The following is an 18,067-nucleotide window of genomic DNA, read 5'->3' as shown; positions in this document are numbered from 1 at the left end:
GATCTCAAGGGAGAAGAAAGTCACATGGATGAGCTCATGGTCCCTGGGGATGCTCAGAGAACGAATACTTTGTTCTTCAGGTCCTCCCACACAGTGGTATACTGACTGTGGTAGAGACTTCTGCCATGTGGACACTCTGCGATAAGGATGGAGCGTGACTGCAGGTGGAGCCTGACAGTTGTGATGAGGAGAGATGAGTGTTGGTATTAATCATCAGAGCCTGGTGCTTCTGTGCCCTCTGCTCGCGGCACTCATAAGAGTAGATGAGGGAGGTGCAGAGGCAAAGTGATGCCTGCCTTAGTCATTTGGTCATTCGGTGGAGCTTGTGTTTGGACTTATCCATCTGAGGACAGCCAGAGGTCAGTCCAGCTGTCCTGGTGCAAGTTTTGAGGCTTTGTGGGAACAAGAGTGGAGGGAGAGATGAGGCAACTGTTTCTTGACCTCTGAACTAATTTCTCTAAACTCACAACTCTGGAGAGCTCCATTCTGGCATCTGGATAAATAATAACATACACAAAGTTAGCCTTAAGCTTAGAGATTTGTCCTGTGATGGCCCAGAACTTTTAGGTTTTCCATTGAATTAGTAAATTCTACACTACAAAAAACTGCTATGAACAAGTAAGATTAACTGCAAGCCACCCCGTTTACTGTCATGTCTTCATTTGTGTGTGAACAACTGAGTTTATTAGAGTTTCTTGCCTGAGTACGGGTGGAGAGTTATGGACTGCGTTCTTATGCAGTGCTAGGAGAAAGAGGGTGTCTTTGGTCTTACGATTTTGATGTAGCTTGTGACTATACATTACATTTCTCACTCATGGTCTTCTTAATAAACAAAAAGGATAGTTTAAAAATGAGGTAGACAACATGTAAATGGATCAAATGGCTGTGTTCAATATAACTTTATGAGAGCAGAAGATGGGCAAGACTTGGCCCAAACCTGTAGTTTGAAGACCCCTGGAATAACTTCCCAGCCAACATTTACAGTTTTTATTTTGTCTTTGTGGTTTTATACAAGCTCTGATCCTGTCACCCAAGCTGTCTTTGAACTGCCAACCCTCCCAGAACTCATATTTTTAGTGTCTGACTCAAGTTTGTGAAGGTCAAAATGGAAGTAGAGAAGCAGCCATGTTGCCCTAGGAGTTCCCTGTTTTGAGAGCTGTCTTTTCTGGTAAATAGGACAGGGAGGCTGGAGACAGGGGTAAGGGAGTAGCTCCAACCCTCAGCTCCCAGAGGATGCTCTCTGTTTAGAGGAAAGCCAGAATGCTGGGTGGGATGGGCTGATAAGACTCATGTAAGTCATCACACAGATAACTTATGATGGGTGTGAGAGTGGGCTTGACACAGTTAGTAGTGATCTGTATAAGTTTGGGGAGGCCTAACTGTGCTTGTGAAGTGTCATAGTGAAGGACTATTGGTGTGAACTGTGAAAATGTGTGTCAGTGTCACTGCTTAATCAGCACATTTGTGAGTGAACACATGATGGTGACTATAAGAATGAATGTGGTGAGAATGTGTGTGTATGTGTGTGTGTGCCTGTGTGCATGTGTGCCTGTGTGCATGTGTGTGCATGTGTGTGCATGTGTGTGTGTGTGAGTGTGCATGTATGCATGTGTGTGTGCGCAGCTGGCAGAGAAGGAATTGAATACATCATAGGACAGTGTGAATCTAATGCTCACATTATTTTCCCTCTATCACTGTCAGCCACATCTCTGAAGTTGTAGCATTTGTGGGGGTAGGTTGGTGGATGGGATGGATGGTTTGGGTGATCATCATGAGGAAATGAAGGTTTGAAGTATTTTTATTGCATGTCATTTAATTAATTAATTAGTTAATTAATTAATTAATTTGGTGTGCATGTGTGTGCAATTATGTATATGCCATGACATGTAGAGGTTATAGGAAACCTTGTGGGAGTCAGTTCTTTCTTTCTACTCTGTGGATTCCAGAAAATGAAGTAATGTCATCAAGCTTGACATTTTTTATACACTGAGTCATCTTGCTGGCCCAGTGAAGGTTCTTAAAATTAAAGGAAGCTTGATGCTACCTAAACTTGGATATTAGAGTGGCTACTAACAGATTGTTTGAAAAAATGTTGATTTAATAGTTAGTTCCTTGTACAAATTTGTGATAGCTTCAATTTCATGTATTTGGTGTGAGGATTAGAAATAAGAATGTTTAATATTCAGGCATTCAATGATTACTATTATAAAATTAAGAAATATGAGTCATTGGAGGTTATAGATAAACATAGATGAAAGGTGACATTAGATTAAACATAGATGAAAGGTTTGGCAATCATGACACCGTAGATGATTCTATAGAATGAGATGCAGGGCAGTTTTTGAGTTACAGGCAAATGGGTGACTGTGAGGAGGGAGCGAGGAAGGCAGCAGAGGACAAACCTTGCTTTTGTGAAATGGAAAGGAGATGAGACATTGAAACATGTGTTCACAGCTGGATCAGTCACCAGAGAGGGAGAAGGTGAAGTCACTAGTAATGGATTAATGTGGAGGGGTAAAGAGAGGGTTGGGGTCCAGCCCACATACAGAAGGTTCAGCCTTGCAGAGGAGAAAGAGAGAACAGATGGCTGTGTATGAATCTACTTGTAGGTACCAAGGGAGGGTAGAGGAGGTGAGGGCTCTAACTCTAGCTTCCTCCTTGAATATGGAGTCCGAATGTTATAATTGTCTGATAAGTTGAGGTAGGGTGGTGTAGGACAGACAGGAATGGATTCAAGTCTGTTCTGGGGATCCAGTTTTCAGCCTACCATTTGGACAACTTGGTGACATTTGCTCTATTGTTCTCCTATCTGAAATGGGAAGGCTACCATGGTTACCTGAGCTGTGGTGATTGAGACACAAAGCCCTGAGCACAGCCAGCAATAACTGATCCTTGCTCACTCCACCATCTCTTCTCTATGCATCTGATACAGCAAGATGCAGCTCTCTTCAAGAGAGAGCTACTTAAAATGCACACTTACCCACCATTTCTTAGCCTGTTCATCAGTTCAGTCTCGGAAACTGCAAGAGATCATAGGGAGAAACAAAGGCTCAAGTCAGTGTGCCAAGGAGGGCAGTGGTGGGTAGGGTGGAGACTCATGCTTCAGTGGTAGAATATACCATCACCACCACTACATCACAGGCAGCTCTCAAGAAACAAGGTTTTGCCAGATTGTAGCTCGGTAGTAGAGCATTTGCCTAGTGTGCACAATACCCTGGCCTTGATTTCTAACAGCACAGTGCAAAAAACAGGGGAGGAGGCTGCATTTGCAAGAAGAGAGGCTGGCAATAGTGGAAATAAAGATGTGTAAATAGGATGGCAGTGTCTAGAAACAAGTCTGATAACACTTGTATTTACCACCATGCAGTTACCTGACCTTTATAGATGCCCAAAGTCAAAGGGGATGTCTCAGGGAATAGTGTGTGATGTGCACAAGACTTGCTCCTTTAATGTCTTCTCTGGACTCTCAGTTCCATTTTCAAAAGCTGTTTCAGTGTTCTTCTCCTTGTAACTTCCTCCCACCCCCTCAACCCTGGTAATGAGTCTCCAGTGGCTCCTTCTACTTCAGTATACATTCTAAAGCCTTGGAGTCATAGCAAGCCCTTACTGAGTCCTTTGAGAGGTCTTTGATGTGGCTCATATTCCCCCTTTATCACTTGTCTTTGTTGGCAGGACCTTACTTATTTTTCAAGATTAAGGTTATGAAGCACTTCTAGAAAGCATTTTCAGAACTCCTCCCAAAGCTTCGCAGGTTAGGCCTTTTCTTATACATTGCTTATTTTATGTAAATAGATACTGTACTTGGTTTTTGTCTGTTCTTCAAATACCCATCCCTCGAGCAAAGCTGGTGCCCAGTGTGCCAGTTGAACTGATAGGCAACTCTGTTATGACTTTTCCTTTGAGAAGTAACATTCCAAATTGCTTTTCACAGCTTGTAACTATTTAGAACAGTCCACATCTCAGAGTTGTGGACTTCTAGAGTGGGATGGTCTGTCTTAAAGATGATCGACCCCATCTTTCCCTCAGATCCAAATGATTAGGGAAGTCTAGGGCAGGACAGCAACTTACTGTTGTTTGTATAGTAGATAGAATGGCTTTGTCCATATCTCTTCACCAAGAGACCTGTTATGGGGTTGCCACAATTGCTGACCAGAATGCTTTTTGCTATTCTATCCAGTGAAAAATGTCCTGTTCTCTCCTCAACCTCATTCAGCATTTTGGGAGAAGGGAAGTGACCATTATATCCTATACTCCAATGTACAAATGACCTGGCCTGGGTATGGCACCTTTTAACTACACAGGAACCAGCCATTCTGTCTTCATTCTGTTGGGCATCCCTGGCCTGGAAGAGCAGCACTTGTGGATCTCTCTCCCCTTCTTCATTTCCTACTTGGTGGCACTCTTTGGAAACATCACTCTCATCCTTGTAATCATTGCAGAACGCAGCCTCCATGAGCCCATGTACCTCTTCCTCTGCATGCTGGCTGCGGCTGACCTCATCCTGTCTACCACCACTGTGCCCAAGGCTCTGGCCATATTTTGGTTTCGTGCGGGAGCGATTTCCCTCGATGGCTGTGTCACTCAAATCTTCTTCATCCATGCTACCTTCATTGCTGAGTCGGGGATTTTGCTGGCCATGGCATTTGACCGCTATGTGGCCATCTGTGACCCACTGCACTACAGCACAGTGCTCAGTCATGTGGTAATTGTTAGGATCGGCTTGGCTGTGGTCTTGAGAAGTTTCTGTGTGATCCTCCCGGATGTGTTCCTGGTGAAACGCCTGCCTTTCTGCCGTAGCAATGTGCTGCCGCATACCTACTGTGAACACATGGCTGTTGCGAGGTTTGCCTGTGCTGATATTCGCGTCAATGTTTGGTACGGCTTGTCTGTTCTCCTCTCTACTGTAGTGCTCGATGCTCTGCTCATCTTGGTCTCCTACGGTCTCATTCTTCACACAGTCTTCCGCCTCCCTTCAAGAGGAGCCCGGCAAAAGGCTCTGGGCACATGTGGATCCCACCTTGGGGTTATTTCCATGTTTTACCTGCCTGGCATTTTTACCATAATTACCCAGAGGTTTGGGCAGCACGTTCCTCTCCATACCCACATCCTTCTGGCCAATGTCTGCATGCTGGCCCCTCCCATGCTGAATCCCATCATCTATGGGATCAAAACCAGACAGATTCGTGAGCGTGTACTAAGTTCTTTGTCTTCACCGTGGAAACTATGCTGAGTTTGATTAACTAGGTGCATATACACCAAACAGAACTTTACATTGTTGTACCTACTTTGCAAAAACTGAAGATTGAACCAAAACTTCCATGTATAGTGTACAAAGTGACTTGCCTTGCCTTTCGAAGTCACTTTGACATGTGACCAGAGAAGTATAGTGTTTAGGAAGCATGGACTTTTGGGTCAGGGTTGAATCCTGACTTTGTTGATGATGATAGTGGTGGCAGAGGTGTCATTCTGTGTGAATGGAGTGGGATGTGGTGTATCCACGCACCTTAGCTGGGAAGCGAACTCTATATGAATATCTTACAGGGGGAAAATCAGGCTTACTGTTATTATTGTTTTTGCAAAGCGATGGATACATTCCTCTTATTTACTAGTCATTGGCTTTGATATTAGAAATCTTTGTAGACCCAATTAAGAACTGAATTAAACCATTGTGAACATTACAGCTTAATAAATGTTTATTGTCAAACATCAGTTTAGTTTGAGTCACACATGGAGGCTTGCCATAATCTTCATACTTCTTAATTGTGCTCTGACTGTATGTCTACCATTAGCTACATATAATTTGTTTGTTACATATAATGCAAAATAAATTATAGGTACATTTAAAAAATCTTTTTCTTAGTGTCTTCAAAATTTTGATACAATGCTTCCTTTCTAATCTCATTTTAAAATTGAGAATTTCTATGTATTTTGATCATATTTACATGCCTCCTCATGTCCCAAACCCATGCTCTTTCCTACCCTACTTTGTATTGTTCCTCCTCCTCCTCCCCCCTTCTCCTCTTTAGAAGTAACTCACCAGGCACTGTTTGATGTATATAGGCACTGCCTATACACTCCTGAAGATGGGGCTTTCACTGGGGGAGGGCCCATACCCTGAAAGCAAGCTGACTCTCCTTCTCCCAGCAACTGCCCAAAGCTCTTTAGCCAGGGGAGGGACTCTGTGCCCATCTCTCTGCTGCGATTTTGTCTGGCCTGAGCCAGTACAGATAATAATGTTTCTTTAATTCTTTGTGTCTGTTAATTTGGAAGGTGGCGGTAGAATGAAAGAAGCTCAGGAAAATCAACAGGCTTTATTTGATCTTAAAAGACATATTAGTCAGAATTGGAACCAATACTTGGAGATCTTCCTCAAGGTAACTTTTATGTAACAAAGAGACTTGTATCCAGACCACTTGTTATTGACTATGGGGGAAAGCTGAGATGGTATGAAACCTCCCAATTCCATTCTGTGGAGAATAAGGGGTTTATTAACTATGTAACATATATCTCCAGGTAGTATTTTTGGAGCTCTCAAAATATTTGTATACTAGTTCAGCTACTAATTTCACTTTCTTCAAGGCAATGGAACCAGAAACCAACATATCCACAAAATGACAGCAGGCAGTGTCTGAGCACAGCTGTTGTAGCCTTGTGAGAGTCAACAGCAGGGGTTCACTGACCAGATCCAGCACAGTACCCAGACGTCGGCTATCACTGGGGATCCTGAGTATACTGTCAGTGTAACATTCAGCTCTTGTCTGAACCACTTTCACTACTTTATCCTGGCTTTCGTTTGTTCCCATGGAAGATATTCTTGACCTGGGTTTATAGAAGAAGTGCATAGAACATTCCCGGGAGGGAAAACAAACAAACAACGAACAATAAAAACCTAAAATCCCCCAGTAACAACAAAACAACAAACCAAAACAGAAGATGTATAATGTTAAGACAAATATATATATTTTTTTACCAATAATAACTGAACAGGATTGTTCAAGCACAATTTCTAGGAAGTCCTTCTGCAAGCCACAAAAGATATAGGAGTAGACAGGTATCTAGCCAAAGGTAACAACCAAGGACAGAGAAAACAAAGGAAGTCACATAAAGGCAGAAATGTGTGTTTGTCTGTGCTAGATGAGTTTGGGTCCAATGTGAGGAGTCTGTTTCATTGAGGAATCATTACGGAATCTATGCCAGGTATATTGATGGTGAAGGTCATCTGACATTGACTTTTAGTTATGTCCAGCTGATGCCTTCATTCTGGGACCCTGACTCTTTTAAAGAGATGAGGGTTTAGGGTAGCTCCAACTAGATGGGTCAAAATGACAAAGTGCATGGCTGAAGAACACCAACAGGAAGTGAGCAGCAGTATCCAGAAATGGTCCCCAGGAGTCCCTGGATCTTGATCAGGACAGGGAGGAGGTAAGTGTCCGGGAAGTACTGTCAGTAGGCACTGGCTCCTGACCATCACATCTTTAGTGGACAGAGCTTTAGAGGTGCTGCATTTCCCCCATCATAATTGAAACCAACATTGAAGAAAGGTCGCAGAGGTCCAGCAAAAACACACTCCGAGAAGGTGTAAATGAGGGAGCCATGGTCAGTTATGTTGTAGAAGGAGACAACGCCAGCCTCATAGTCCACAAAGATCCCAATTTGGCATGGAGGTACCTGAATGTGGAGGGTGGTCTGAGGACTGGTACCAGCCTCATAGCTGTCTTGCCATAACCAAATGGTCCAGAAGCCATTCTCAGGACTGAGTGAAAACTGCCCTTTCCTCTGAACAGAATCTCTGCAAACCCCCAGATCCCAGGCCTCCTTTTGAGTCACATCTACCTCCCAGTACATCTTCCCAGAGGAGAATCTCTGGGCACCTAGCACCATGGGGTAATTATTAAACCTCTTCTCATTGTCAGACACGTTCTGATGGGTGTCTCCCATCCTCACTTGTCTCCGGTCCTTTGAGATGATGAGCCATGAGTTGGCGGTGTTGCGATCCAGAGTAATATGAACTGCAGAAAAAGATCATAAGTAAGACTGGATGCATGAGGCCAGCTGCTCTTTGCCTAGAGTGAGGAGATCCATGTAAACTCAAAGGTGAGGGGTGACCCTGAATCTCATCATGTGAGGAAATGACCCACAGTAACTCTTGCCCTTCCTCTGACATGTGAGGAAACTTCACCTATGTCCTCTGCTCCACCTGTACCAATTGCCACCTCTTCCACACATTACCACCCTGGGCTCCCCATGACTGCCCACTCCACATTCTTATTATCCCTTTCGGTCTAGCCCACAATTCCTAGATGTCGCCTTACCCCAACACGTCCTCAGCATCTTCTTCCGCCCTGGCACACGGCATGGGCTTGTTAGGTCTGGGGCGTCAATATCTAATGTGTCCAGGTTCCAGGATCCACTCCTAGGGAAAGAGTTTGAGAATCTTACTTCTTGCTCCTATCTTCTACCTCAGGCCCCAGTGCTCTCCTTCATGGACGGCTCGATTATTAAACTCAATACAAATATACAAATACACATGCACTCAATGTCCACAGGAAAGGAAAAAAAAAGATAGTTTCTATCTAGGAGTTCCAAGTTCTAGGAATCTCAAATAAATATCTCTTTCCAGAGCCCAAAGTCATGCATGGCCTTGTGGATTCTATTTAATTTTACAGCGAAACCATCTAACAGGCAGAGTGACTTCTGTGAAGAACTTGGAGGACTCTTGGCCATGCTGTGGGTTTTACTCATTACTTATGAATGTCTTTCCATAGGAGAGTTCCAGCAGACTAAGATTACCACTTTTTGGTGGGAGACTTTTAATGTACAAAGATGATTGATATTCATCGGGCAATTCATCAATTGATATGTTCATTAGCCATTTGAAAGCAGAGAACGTCTTAGAGTGGACCAGGTTTCTATGCACACATGCTTCCTGGTCCCTTTCCTTACCTTTCCAGGATGATCCTCACCTCCTGAGGAGAGAAGAGACAGACAGTCAACTCTGGAGTTTCTGACTGACCACTGAGATGCCATTCCTGGGGCCATGTGACATCGCTTGTGTTTCCCCTGGGCTCTGTTCTGCACCATCCCCTTGGGTAAGGCCCCAAAGACAACTCTGACAAGCCGTTACCAGAAATGGCATGTGATGGCTCACAGAATATCTAGGAAGCCAACATGGTTATGGCCTTTAGCCATGACCAGGGATTTAAAGACCGACAGAGAAAGAGACTTACAAGGGCTGGGTTCTTGGAGGAGGGGGGCTGGCCATGGAGCAAGTAGAAGAGGAAGATAAACAACACAACCCGACTGAAGCCGGGAGGCAGCTTCAGGCAGAGAATGGCTTAGGTAGATGTCCAGAGAGGCTCCTTGCTATTTTTGGGCTTGAACTGTTTGTGGAGGAATGGCTAGTTGGTTAAAAGCTTTGTCCTGTGCTGTGGCTAATCCTCCTCACTATTTAGAGTGAGTTCCAGTGAGAATATTCATTCTCAGGCAGTGACAGCCATAACGTTTGAACTGGCAGCCTCCTAGGCTCCATAAAAAGGCACCGGGAAGCCCAGTTCAGTGACAGGCAAGAGGAAGCCTGCCAAGTCAAACCAATACAATCAGTTTTTCTGTACAAAGCAGAAAGAAATGTCTGTATGCATGTGACTGAGACAGTGACACAGGTATGAGAAAAGAAACCTAAAGTGTTCCAACACCAGGCTAATATACCAAGGGTGGATGCAATATGGCTTTAGAGTATGAACTGACTTTAAAACACAATCTGTCATCTTAATTTCTGCCTCTTACTACTTAGATAAACTGATGTAAGTTAACGGGAATCTCTCACTAATTCCATTAACATTTTCTCTTCCATGGAATGAGATTGCAGCGGTACTAACCTGAGCCTGGCAGGCCACTAGTGTGCCCTTTAGGAACCTGAGCTATCATCATTATGGGAAAAATTAGAAAAAAGAATAGTAGTACGAATACATGATTTTTTTTAGTTCCTATGCTTCGGAAAAAATTATTTTAAGTTTATTTTGGGAAAAGAGTGAGACTACCTGCAGAACTAGAGCACATTAAAGATCATGTGGGTAGTTCACAGAAACACATCAAGCACATTTTTAAAGAGCTGTTCCATATAGCGCTGGCTTTTCCCAAGGTACTCCTTGAGCCTGCGCAGGGGTCACACCTGCAGTAGCTCCAGCTCTGAACCACGAATCCTCCTCTCCAGCTCTGAGATCAGCTCCTGCAGGGCCTGGTTCTTCTCAGCCAGCTCAGCCTCCTTCTTTCCCAGGAGTCTCAGGTACTCCCTTTGATCCTTCTCCAGTCTCTGCAGCTGCCTCTGCTCCTCCTGAGCCAGCAAGCTATTCTGAAGTGCAAACTCTGCATGAATCCTCGACTTCTGGGTGTCAATGTTCCTCTGTGGTGGCAAGGGGAAGACAAGAGTTTTCCTTTTTTCTTTTTATTAGATATTTTCTTTATTTACATTTCAATTGTTATCCCCCCTTTCTGGTTTCCCCTCCCAAAACCCCTCATCCTATCTCCCCTCCCCCTGATCACCAACCCACCCACTCCTGCTTCCTGACCCTGTCATTCCCCTAGATTGGGGCATAGAGCCTTCATAGGATCAAGGGCCTCTCCTCGCATTGATATCCAACAAGGCCATCCTCTGCTCCATATGCTGCTGGAGCCATGGGTACTCTTTGGTTGGTGGTTTAGTCCCTGGGAGCTCTGGGGGTATTGGTTAGTTCATATTGTTGTTCTTCCTATGGGACTTCAAACCCCTTCAACTCCTTGGGTACTTTCTCTAGCTCCTTCATTGGGAACCATCAAGAGTTTTCCCATAAAAATTTCCTAAGCTTGGGTGGTGTCTGTCCCCTAGACCCCCACCTGCACCCCCACCTATGCATGCTTCTGGCACCAGATATGTTCTTAACCTTTCTTCCAAAATCTACTAACGCCCATGTGAGTGCCTCTGTCTTGCTATCTCAGCAAGTTGTAGAGCATAAGATCTGTTCCCCTATCGATTGATACCCTGGGTGGAAAGCAGTGGTCTCAGGAAAACAGTCTTTGCCATCTTGGGAGGGTCAAGTTTTTGCTATTCATTTGGGGTCTGTGATTGGCTGTGAGCCTCTTGCATTCCTCCCCAGTTTCAGATGCATTTCATTTTCTACCAGCAAATTCTCACTGTGACAGGCTTTAGTTCTCTAGCAGGCTTTGAACTAATAAATTGCTCACCATCAAGCAGCCACCAGGTCAGGTGGGCTTCCTACCACAGACCCAAGAAACTCGTGTTCACTATGCTGTCCCCTGAGACAGGGTCAGAGGGAATGACGGAACCTTAAACTTTCTCCAGAAATTCTTGATATTTGTGCCAGATTGGGGAAAATCCCATCTGATTTTAAGCTTCCTTCTTTTCTCTTCCCTCCCTCCCTTCTGCCTCCCTTCATCCCTGACTCTCTTCTATCCCTCCCTCCTTCCTTTCCTTCTCTCTTTCCTTCTCTCTTCCTTCCTTTCTTTCGACTTCTCTCTATCTGGAGTCACAGTGTGTGGATGGGTCTTGGAGAGTGACCTATATAATAACTCTACCACCCCTTGGATAGGCACAGCCATGGTTAAGGCTTGCTTGAGGTCAAGACCTGGGATACAGCCCAGCCTACAGCTCTTGCCTTCCAGTCTGTTCTTTGCATCGCGAGATTCATTTCCATCTTCTCGGCCAACTCTTTCCCCTTTCTCAGTTTTTCTAAAGTCACATGGATCTTCTCCTGTAGAGAAAGATGACAGGTTAGTCCCCAGGTAGAGACTTGGAGGAGGCAGATGGAAAGACTATGGAAGAAATCTAGTATGTCTTAACAAAAACAGAGCTACACCAATGGGGTAATGGGATCTGGGCCACTGCATTTCTAATGCACCTGGGAGCCACGAGGAAGCGCGACGCATAAGCCTTTCCCATGGCTTTGCCTCTGCTGCTGAGAAGTAAAGTTGTATTCCATACACAAGCTCCTCTCAATGAAGGAAGAAAGTATCCCTCCATCCCCCAACTTCTCAGCCACCATTCTGGGGGACAAAGTGGCTATGTTCTTTAGTCTGTGCTAAGGCCTTACCTGGTATACCTTAGCAGCCTCTTCAATAGGGACCCTGGTGTGGTCCCGGTGTTTCCCAGACTGGGCGCACACCCAGCAAAGGGCCTGCCCATCTTCCTCACAGAATAGGTGAAGTTTCTCTCCATGCTCCATGCAGTGCGTTTCCTGGGTACCCTTCTTGGTATTCTGGGCTATCTGTTTAAGGTTTTCCACCATGTTGGCTATATGTCTATTGGGCCTGAGGTTTCTGAGCAGAAACTGTTGCCGGCACTCGGGACATGAACTGCCCCCGTTCTTCCCAACCTCAGAAATGCATTCCTTGCAAAAGCAATGGCCACATTCGATACTCATAGGCTCCACCATGGGATCCAGGCAGATACAACAGGTGACCTCTTCCCACATCTTTTCCAGAGACATTTTTGAGTTTGTAGAGGGTGACATCTGCTGTGGAATCTTGAGAGATGCAGAGGGGCGAAGAGATAAAAATGAGAGTTTGCAGGACAAAAGCAAAAGCAAGGCAAACCCCAAACTACCCCAAATAATGCCAAGGTGAACAAGTGATGACACAGGAGGGAAAGGCAGAAGGCAAGAGCACCAATCTGAACGACAGGAGCCTCTCTTCTGGTATCACCCACCCACTGAGCCAGCCAGGCAGAAGGGGAAACCGAGTTTCCAGAAGAGACAGAGAAAACTGGTGGGGATAACGCTAACAGCTCCACCGTCACCACACCCATCCCTGCTTAACCCTCACTGTCTAGGCGTCTCCCACCTCCTTTCTGTCATCTTATGCCTCTACTGCCCAGAGACGTCAGTCATGGCAGTAATGACCATTTACCATATTCACCACAGACCCTCTATATTCCAACCAGTGTTAGCTCATACCAGTCTTCATTAATCTTGGCAGAAACCACAGGGGTCAGGCGTTAGGAGTCAAGGTTTATGCAGCTATACATCATTGTTGACATTTTGTCAAATATGACAGGCTGCACATATGGTGGTTGTGCAATAGGCAACACAATGCAGCCTAGGTGTGTCATTAGCGACCCACTCAGGTTCATGTAAGAACACTTTAAGATGTCATTCATTATCCTGAGTACATTGTCTAAGAGTATATGGCCCAGTTATAAGGGTTGCATGTGTGTATATGCATGTTTTTATATATGTATGTACATATATATTGATGTTTTCATTTACCCTGGTAGGTTTTTGTATACAAACTATACTTGAGCACAAATGCATCAATGTAGGCGTGCCCATACGTTCCCCTTTATAAACGTCTATGTACATAATATGCAGGTGTGCTCACCGTGGACATTTGTGGGGAGCACTCCCTGGGCTCTTCTCTAAACTGCTCCAAACCTAGTCTCAACTTTCTTTATGGTGTGGAGTATCTTAAATCCACAGAAATTTCTACATGGCTAGCACTCTCCTCAAGCAGGGATATTCAAGGGGTAAGGGTTTCCTTGAGCTCCCCTCTGGCCTAGGTCACCACCCCGCTTCTCCCGCCTTTACTAAGACTGTAGTCTCAGTTTGTCCAGGGCACTAGGAAAGTCACTTTCAGAGCCCAGCTTCCACAGGCCAGCATGGGCAGGCCTAGCCTGCAGGGCTAGGACAACTCTGCTGAAAAGAAGCAGCAGGTGGGTTCGAAAATTCCCAAGTGTGGGGCGCTGATGGGAAGAGGCCCCTTGAATCTGGTGTGGGGATAAAGAGCCCACCCAGGCCGGCCAGGGGTCCCAGCTTCACTCACCTTACCAGGGTCCTCAGCTTTGGTTATGTGCTCCCAGCTTCGCTTTTGCAAGCCTGCAGTCCAAATTTCACTTTCAGTTTCCTCTCAGAGGCAAGTCTAGCAGGAAGAGGGAGGAGCAAGGGGAGGAGTGGGGAGTTGAGAGGCAAGAGGAGGTTGGAGGCAGAGAAGGCGGAGGCTGGGCGGAGACTGGGCAGAGACAGGGCGGAGAGTGGGAGGAGAGAGGTCAGAGGTACAAGAAACTGACTCCTGGCCACAGGCAGGGAAAAACTCAGTACCTGTCCTCCTGGGTCTCTCTAAGGCCTCCGTGTCCCCCTTAACAGAATGTAATCTACAGGATATCGATCTACTGTCTTTGACACTGGTCTTTACTTCGTACCTGGGAGCTTCTGAGAGAAGAGGTCTGAATGGGAGAGGAGTCACCATCTGTTTCCTACAGGGAAGGATGGCTTCCCCCAAGACTGATAGTTCTTTTAAATCCGGGTGAAAGATCCCGTCACCGTCACTGTTTTTATTAGCACATATTAATTGTATAGAGTACTTGAAGTATACCCATTTCCTATCACTCTGTTGTGTGATTTTGCTCCCCTCTTTTCAAATAGTCTGGGGTGAGAAATTTATTCTTTATGATGTCAAAGTATGTGTTGTACCAGTGAAGGAAGTTAAGACTTGTGGACAATTGATATTGTATTATAACTTGTGCTAAAAACAGCAGTTGAATTTTCCTTGCTATTTATTATATTTAGGAAACAAAACCATTCTGTGGTTTGAAATTTCCAGTCCTGTTTAAGAGATCTCTCTTAGTGAAAGGCCGACAGGTAACATCTACTGTCTAGATTGTGCTGTTGTACTGGGGACTTGATTCCTGGAGCACAACAGTCCCAGAAAGCAGAATGAAAAAGAGTCAAGCATCTGAAAGGATGAAGACATCTATAAACATCAGAAAACGACTCTGCGTCTACCACACAAGGTCTGCTGCTATTTCCTGCAGGCAAAGAACTTGGGTCCCAAAATAAAGCAGAGGGTAGAGTCAATGTCTATTTTGCTATTCACCACTAGAGGATGCTCTGTTTCAGTTTACACACTGGATAGAGAGATTAATGCACACCCTAGGAGTATGCTGATATATACTCTATAATGTGCACACAGGACTACTAACATAACGTACTCAGAGCTGCCTCAGCTCCCACCTTGGTAATTGTTTGAAGACCCCACCTACTGAAGACCCAAATTCCCTTCACTCACAGATAGTACTTTGATATTTCAAACTTCCCTCTCCCTGACAAACTGACCCAAGTCTTTATTTGGGAAGAATTAATGCTATTGATATCACTGTCTAGCACATTATTAGTGTGTTGGTGAAGTGAGATGTTTATACTTTGGGTCTTAGTCATATTCTCTGCTAACTTGAGTGTGTATCGGCAACCCAAGTTGTCCCTGGTGATACGCAAGTCCACTTTGTCCAGGACAGGAAAAGCTTCTTCTACTTATTTCTAATTTAGTGACGTAAGAAGCCCCCAAAAAATATGGAAGCAGAAGGAGGACCAGTTGGAAACAGGAAAGGACCAATGGGTATGGAGAGGGACAAGAAAGGGATGACAGAGGGCTGACCACTTGCTGGTTTTAACAATGTGTCAGAATTACAGCCCTTTACTCTCATGGTTAAAGCCTTTGTTGATTCCTATAATAAAATACCACAGATCAAGTAATTCATTAAAAAAAAAAAAACCTTTCTTTTTTATAGTTGTGGAGGATGGGAAGTCCAAGGTAAGGCAGCAGCTGATTGGTCTTCCCAGACTTGCTCTTTCCCTCAAAGACAAGGCCTTCTCTTTGTATCCTTTCTTTTTCTTTCTTTCTTTTTTAAAAATAAGGATCCTAATCCATAACTTCACTTCTTGTTACTGTCATATCATCATCATCATCGTCATCGTCATCATCATCTCAATCTATTAATTTCACTAAGACACAGACATAGATGGGATTTTCAATTTGGTGCCACACCTCCACTCTCAACAAGTCATACCCCAGTTTTACTGACCACCTCTTCTGATGATGCACACTCAAGATGATGGTTTCCATAACCTCATTATTAGGAATTATATATAAAACAGTTATTGGTTACAGGTAATGCTTTGGAAAGAGCTTAATGGAGCAAAGTTAAAAATGGTGATGCTTGGTAGATACAATGTAGGAGAGAAAACAGATATGCTGGATATTACTTATTTTGTTAGAAAAAATTGATTTATTTAACATAAATAATATTTAATGTAAATAATGTAAAAAATTCACCAGAAAACTGGTCAGCTTTTTCTTAGAAATAGTAAAAAACAGGCTAAAAGTAATATAATATCTAATGATATAGCATGTTACATGACTTATTATATATGTTATTTATGGCAGCACTTCCACTTCCTCCAGGAGCCACCAACTTCCTCCTTTCACTTCCCACAGGAAGTGAAGGGAACTCAAATCTTTTTTTTTTTTAAATTTCTTATTTTATGTTTATTACTGCTATTTAGTCACAGAAAAGATTAATACTTTATAAGAAATGTCCTTTATCATATGCCATATAGGTATAATTTTATGTGAAGAGGAACTATGAGATAACAGGCTATCTTTACAAGGAAATAAAGAAACAGCAATAAAAGAATTCTTCCATATAAAGATTTTAAACCAAATTATTCATTTCAGAATACAAAATCTTCATTGTCGGAAGGAAAGAGAAAAACAGCAAAGAAAGCAGTAAGACAGAAGACCAAGGATAAAGAACTCTTCTATAGAGATGCACTGCATATGTAGTATATACGTATGGGCTGAGTTATCACAAAAGTACTCACGGATTATAGTCAATTCTCATATAATTAGAAACAGCACTTTCCAAGCAAGTGCAATTGGCCCAGCACTTTCTCAGTCTCCAGTTACATGGCAAGTTAAAGTTGTGTAGCAGTCACTGCTGATGAGCACTATCAAGACAAACGCTGGATGAGATATAATTTTTCTCTTTGTTCATTGTAAAGATCGGTGCCTGTTTGTAATGTTCTACAAGTTCCTCAGTGGTGCTGAATTTCTGCTGCCCAATGCAGTAAACAGTCTCTTTCAGCTGGACTTTAAAATGCTTGTTTTCCCTTTGTGTTTTTAGTGATCCTGAGAAATCATTTGGTGAAGATTCACTGTCACGAATGAGGAAGTCTCCTTCATGCCCTCTTTCATTTAATACCATCTCTGCCTGATGCCTGGTGACTTTGCCGTAATACCAAGGATTGCCAGCAGACTTCCAAGAGAGTGAAGGCCTAATGTCATCACATTGTGGAGGCGATGGTTCCAAACCCAAGGTTAATGGATTATTCTGCACAATGGTAACATAGTTTTTTGGCACCAGGCCAACCATGCCAATGATTTTTCCTGCATTTCCACCACTCTGGGTCGTTTTCCGGCTTTTCAATAACATCCATTACATCACCTTTCTCAAAACTGAGTTCTTCATCATTGGATGAGTTAAATGGGTAAAGAGCTTGTACAGCATGCAATACTTGACCCATATTTAGGTTATTGACAACTGCTGCTAATTTCTCTGAAAGGGAACCTACATGATCACCCAAAGGACTGTCACCTTCTTCAGTTACATAGTTTGAAGGAAACCATCCAGTTTGTTTGTTGTAGTTGCCATGCCATCATCCATCACTGCATTTCTCTATTACGACCACCTTGGTCCCTTTTATCAATGACAATTCATCCTCTCTCTCAGCCACGTAGTTAAATTTCACAAAAGCAGGCATGTTAAGGTCATAGAGACGTACTCCTGGATCAACAAAGCTATCATCAACAGGAGATGCAGTATCTAGAACGCCGGGTTTTCTTTTCACTTCCCCAATGCTGAAAAAAATCTTTAAAGTTATTTAACCAATCCATTTTGAGTAAAAATTCTGTGTTCTCTTTTCACAGTTTGTTGACACAGCTCCGGGATCATTTTCCGTGAGCTTCCTGGTGTGTTCTGTAACACTGAAACTTCCCACACCCAATCCCTGTGACCTAAGGTGTCCTTCAGGTTTTTAACAATAGATGCTTTCTGAGCACTAATTTCTCTTTCCACATAGTTAGAAGGGACAAAACTGGTTTTATTCATGGAATTTCCAACTCGCCACCAGGATTTAGAGTTATCCAGGAGCCATAATCTCTCATTCTTCTTGATATCCAGCTCTTGTTCCTGCTGTGCCACATAATCAAATTTGGCCACCACCACCACCACCACATCTTCAGCCAT

At 43.8% G+C, this 18,067-nt stretch overlaps 2 protein-coding genes and 1 pseudogene across 2 annotated transcripts; 1 reads left to right on the top strand and 2 right to left on the bottom strand.

The window, feature by feature from the left end:
• The first annotated feature begins 4,279 nt into the window (after positions 1-4,279).
• Positions 4,280-5,230, top strand: LOC110299117 (olfactory receptor 52B4-like). Its single transcript, XM_021168727.1, has one exon. It carries the CDS (start codon positions 4,280-4,282, stop codon positions 5,228-5,230), a length of 951 nt encoding a protein of 316 aa, XP_021024386.1.
• Positions 5,231-6,296: 1,066 nt separating this feature from the next.
• On the bottom strand, positions 6,297-13,886 carry Trim21 (tripartite motif containing 21). Its single transcript, XM_021167568.2, has 7 exons — positions 13,810-13,886; positions 12,084-12,515; positions 11,649-11,744; positions 10,169-10,399; positions 8,944-8,966; positions 8,313-8,413; positions 6,297-8,009 (listed from the first exon to the last, which is right to left on the bottom strand). Exons 2-7 carry the CDS (start codon positions 12,501-12,503, stop codon positions 7,468-7,470), a joined length of 1,413 nt encoding a protein of 470 aa, XP_021023227.1. The 5' UTR covers positions 12,504-12,515; positions 13,810-13,886; the 3' UTR covers positions 6,297-7,467.
• A 2,886-nt stretch (positions 13,887-16,772) lies between these two features.
• On the bottom strand, positions 16,773-18,067 carry LOC110299248 (SH2/SH3 adapter protein Nck1-like; annotated as a pseudogene).

Source organism: Mus caroli, unplaced genomic scaffold, assembly GCF_978045245.1.
Source record: "Mus caroli unplaced genomic scaffold, Mus_caroli_1 scaffold_8, whole genome shotgun sequence".
NCBI lineage: Eukaryota > Metazoa > Chordata > Mammalia > Rodentia > Muridae > Mus > Mus caroli.
Note: the sequence above shows the minus strand (reverse complement) of the source record. Positions and strands in the feature narration are given on the sequence as shown.

Excerpts from the sequence above, each read along its gene's own strand:
- LOC110299117 (XM_021168727.1), top strand. The coding sequence starts at position 4,280 with ATGGCACCTTTTAACTACACAGGAACCAGCCATTCTGTCTTCATTCTG.
- Trim21 (XM_021167568.2), bottom strand. The coding sequence starts at position 12,503 with ATGTCACCCTCTACAAACTCAAAAATGTCTCTGGAAAAGATGTGGGAA. Across the intron at positions 11,745-12,083 it reads AGGCTGCTAAGGTATACCAG|GAGAAGATCCATGTGACTTT; the intron begins GTAAGGCCTTAG and ends CTTTCTCTACAG. Across the intron at positions 8,010-8,312 it reads GATGCTGAGGACGTGTTGGG|TTCATATTACTCTGGATCGC; the intron begins GTAAGGCGACAT and ends CTTTTTCTGCAG.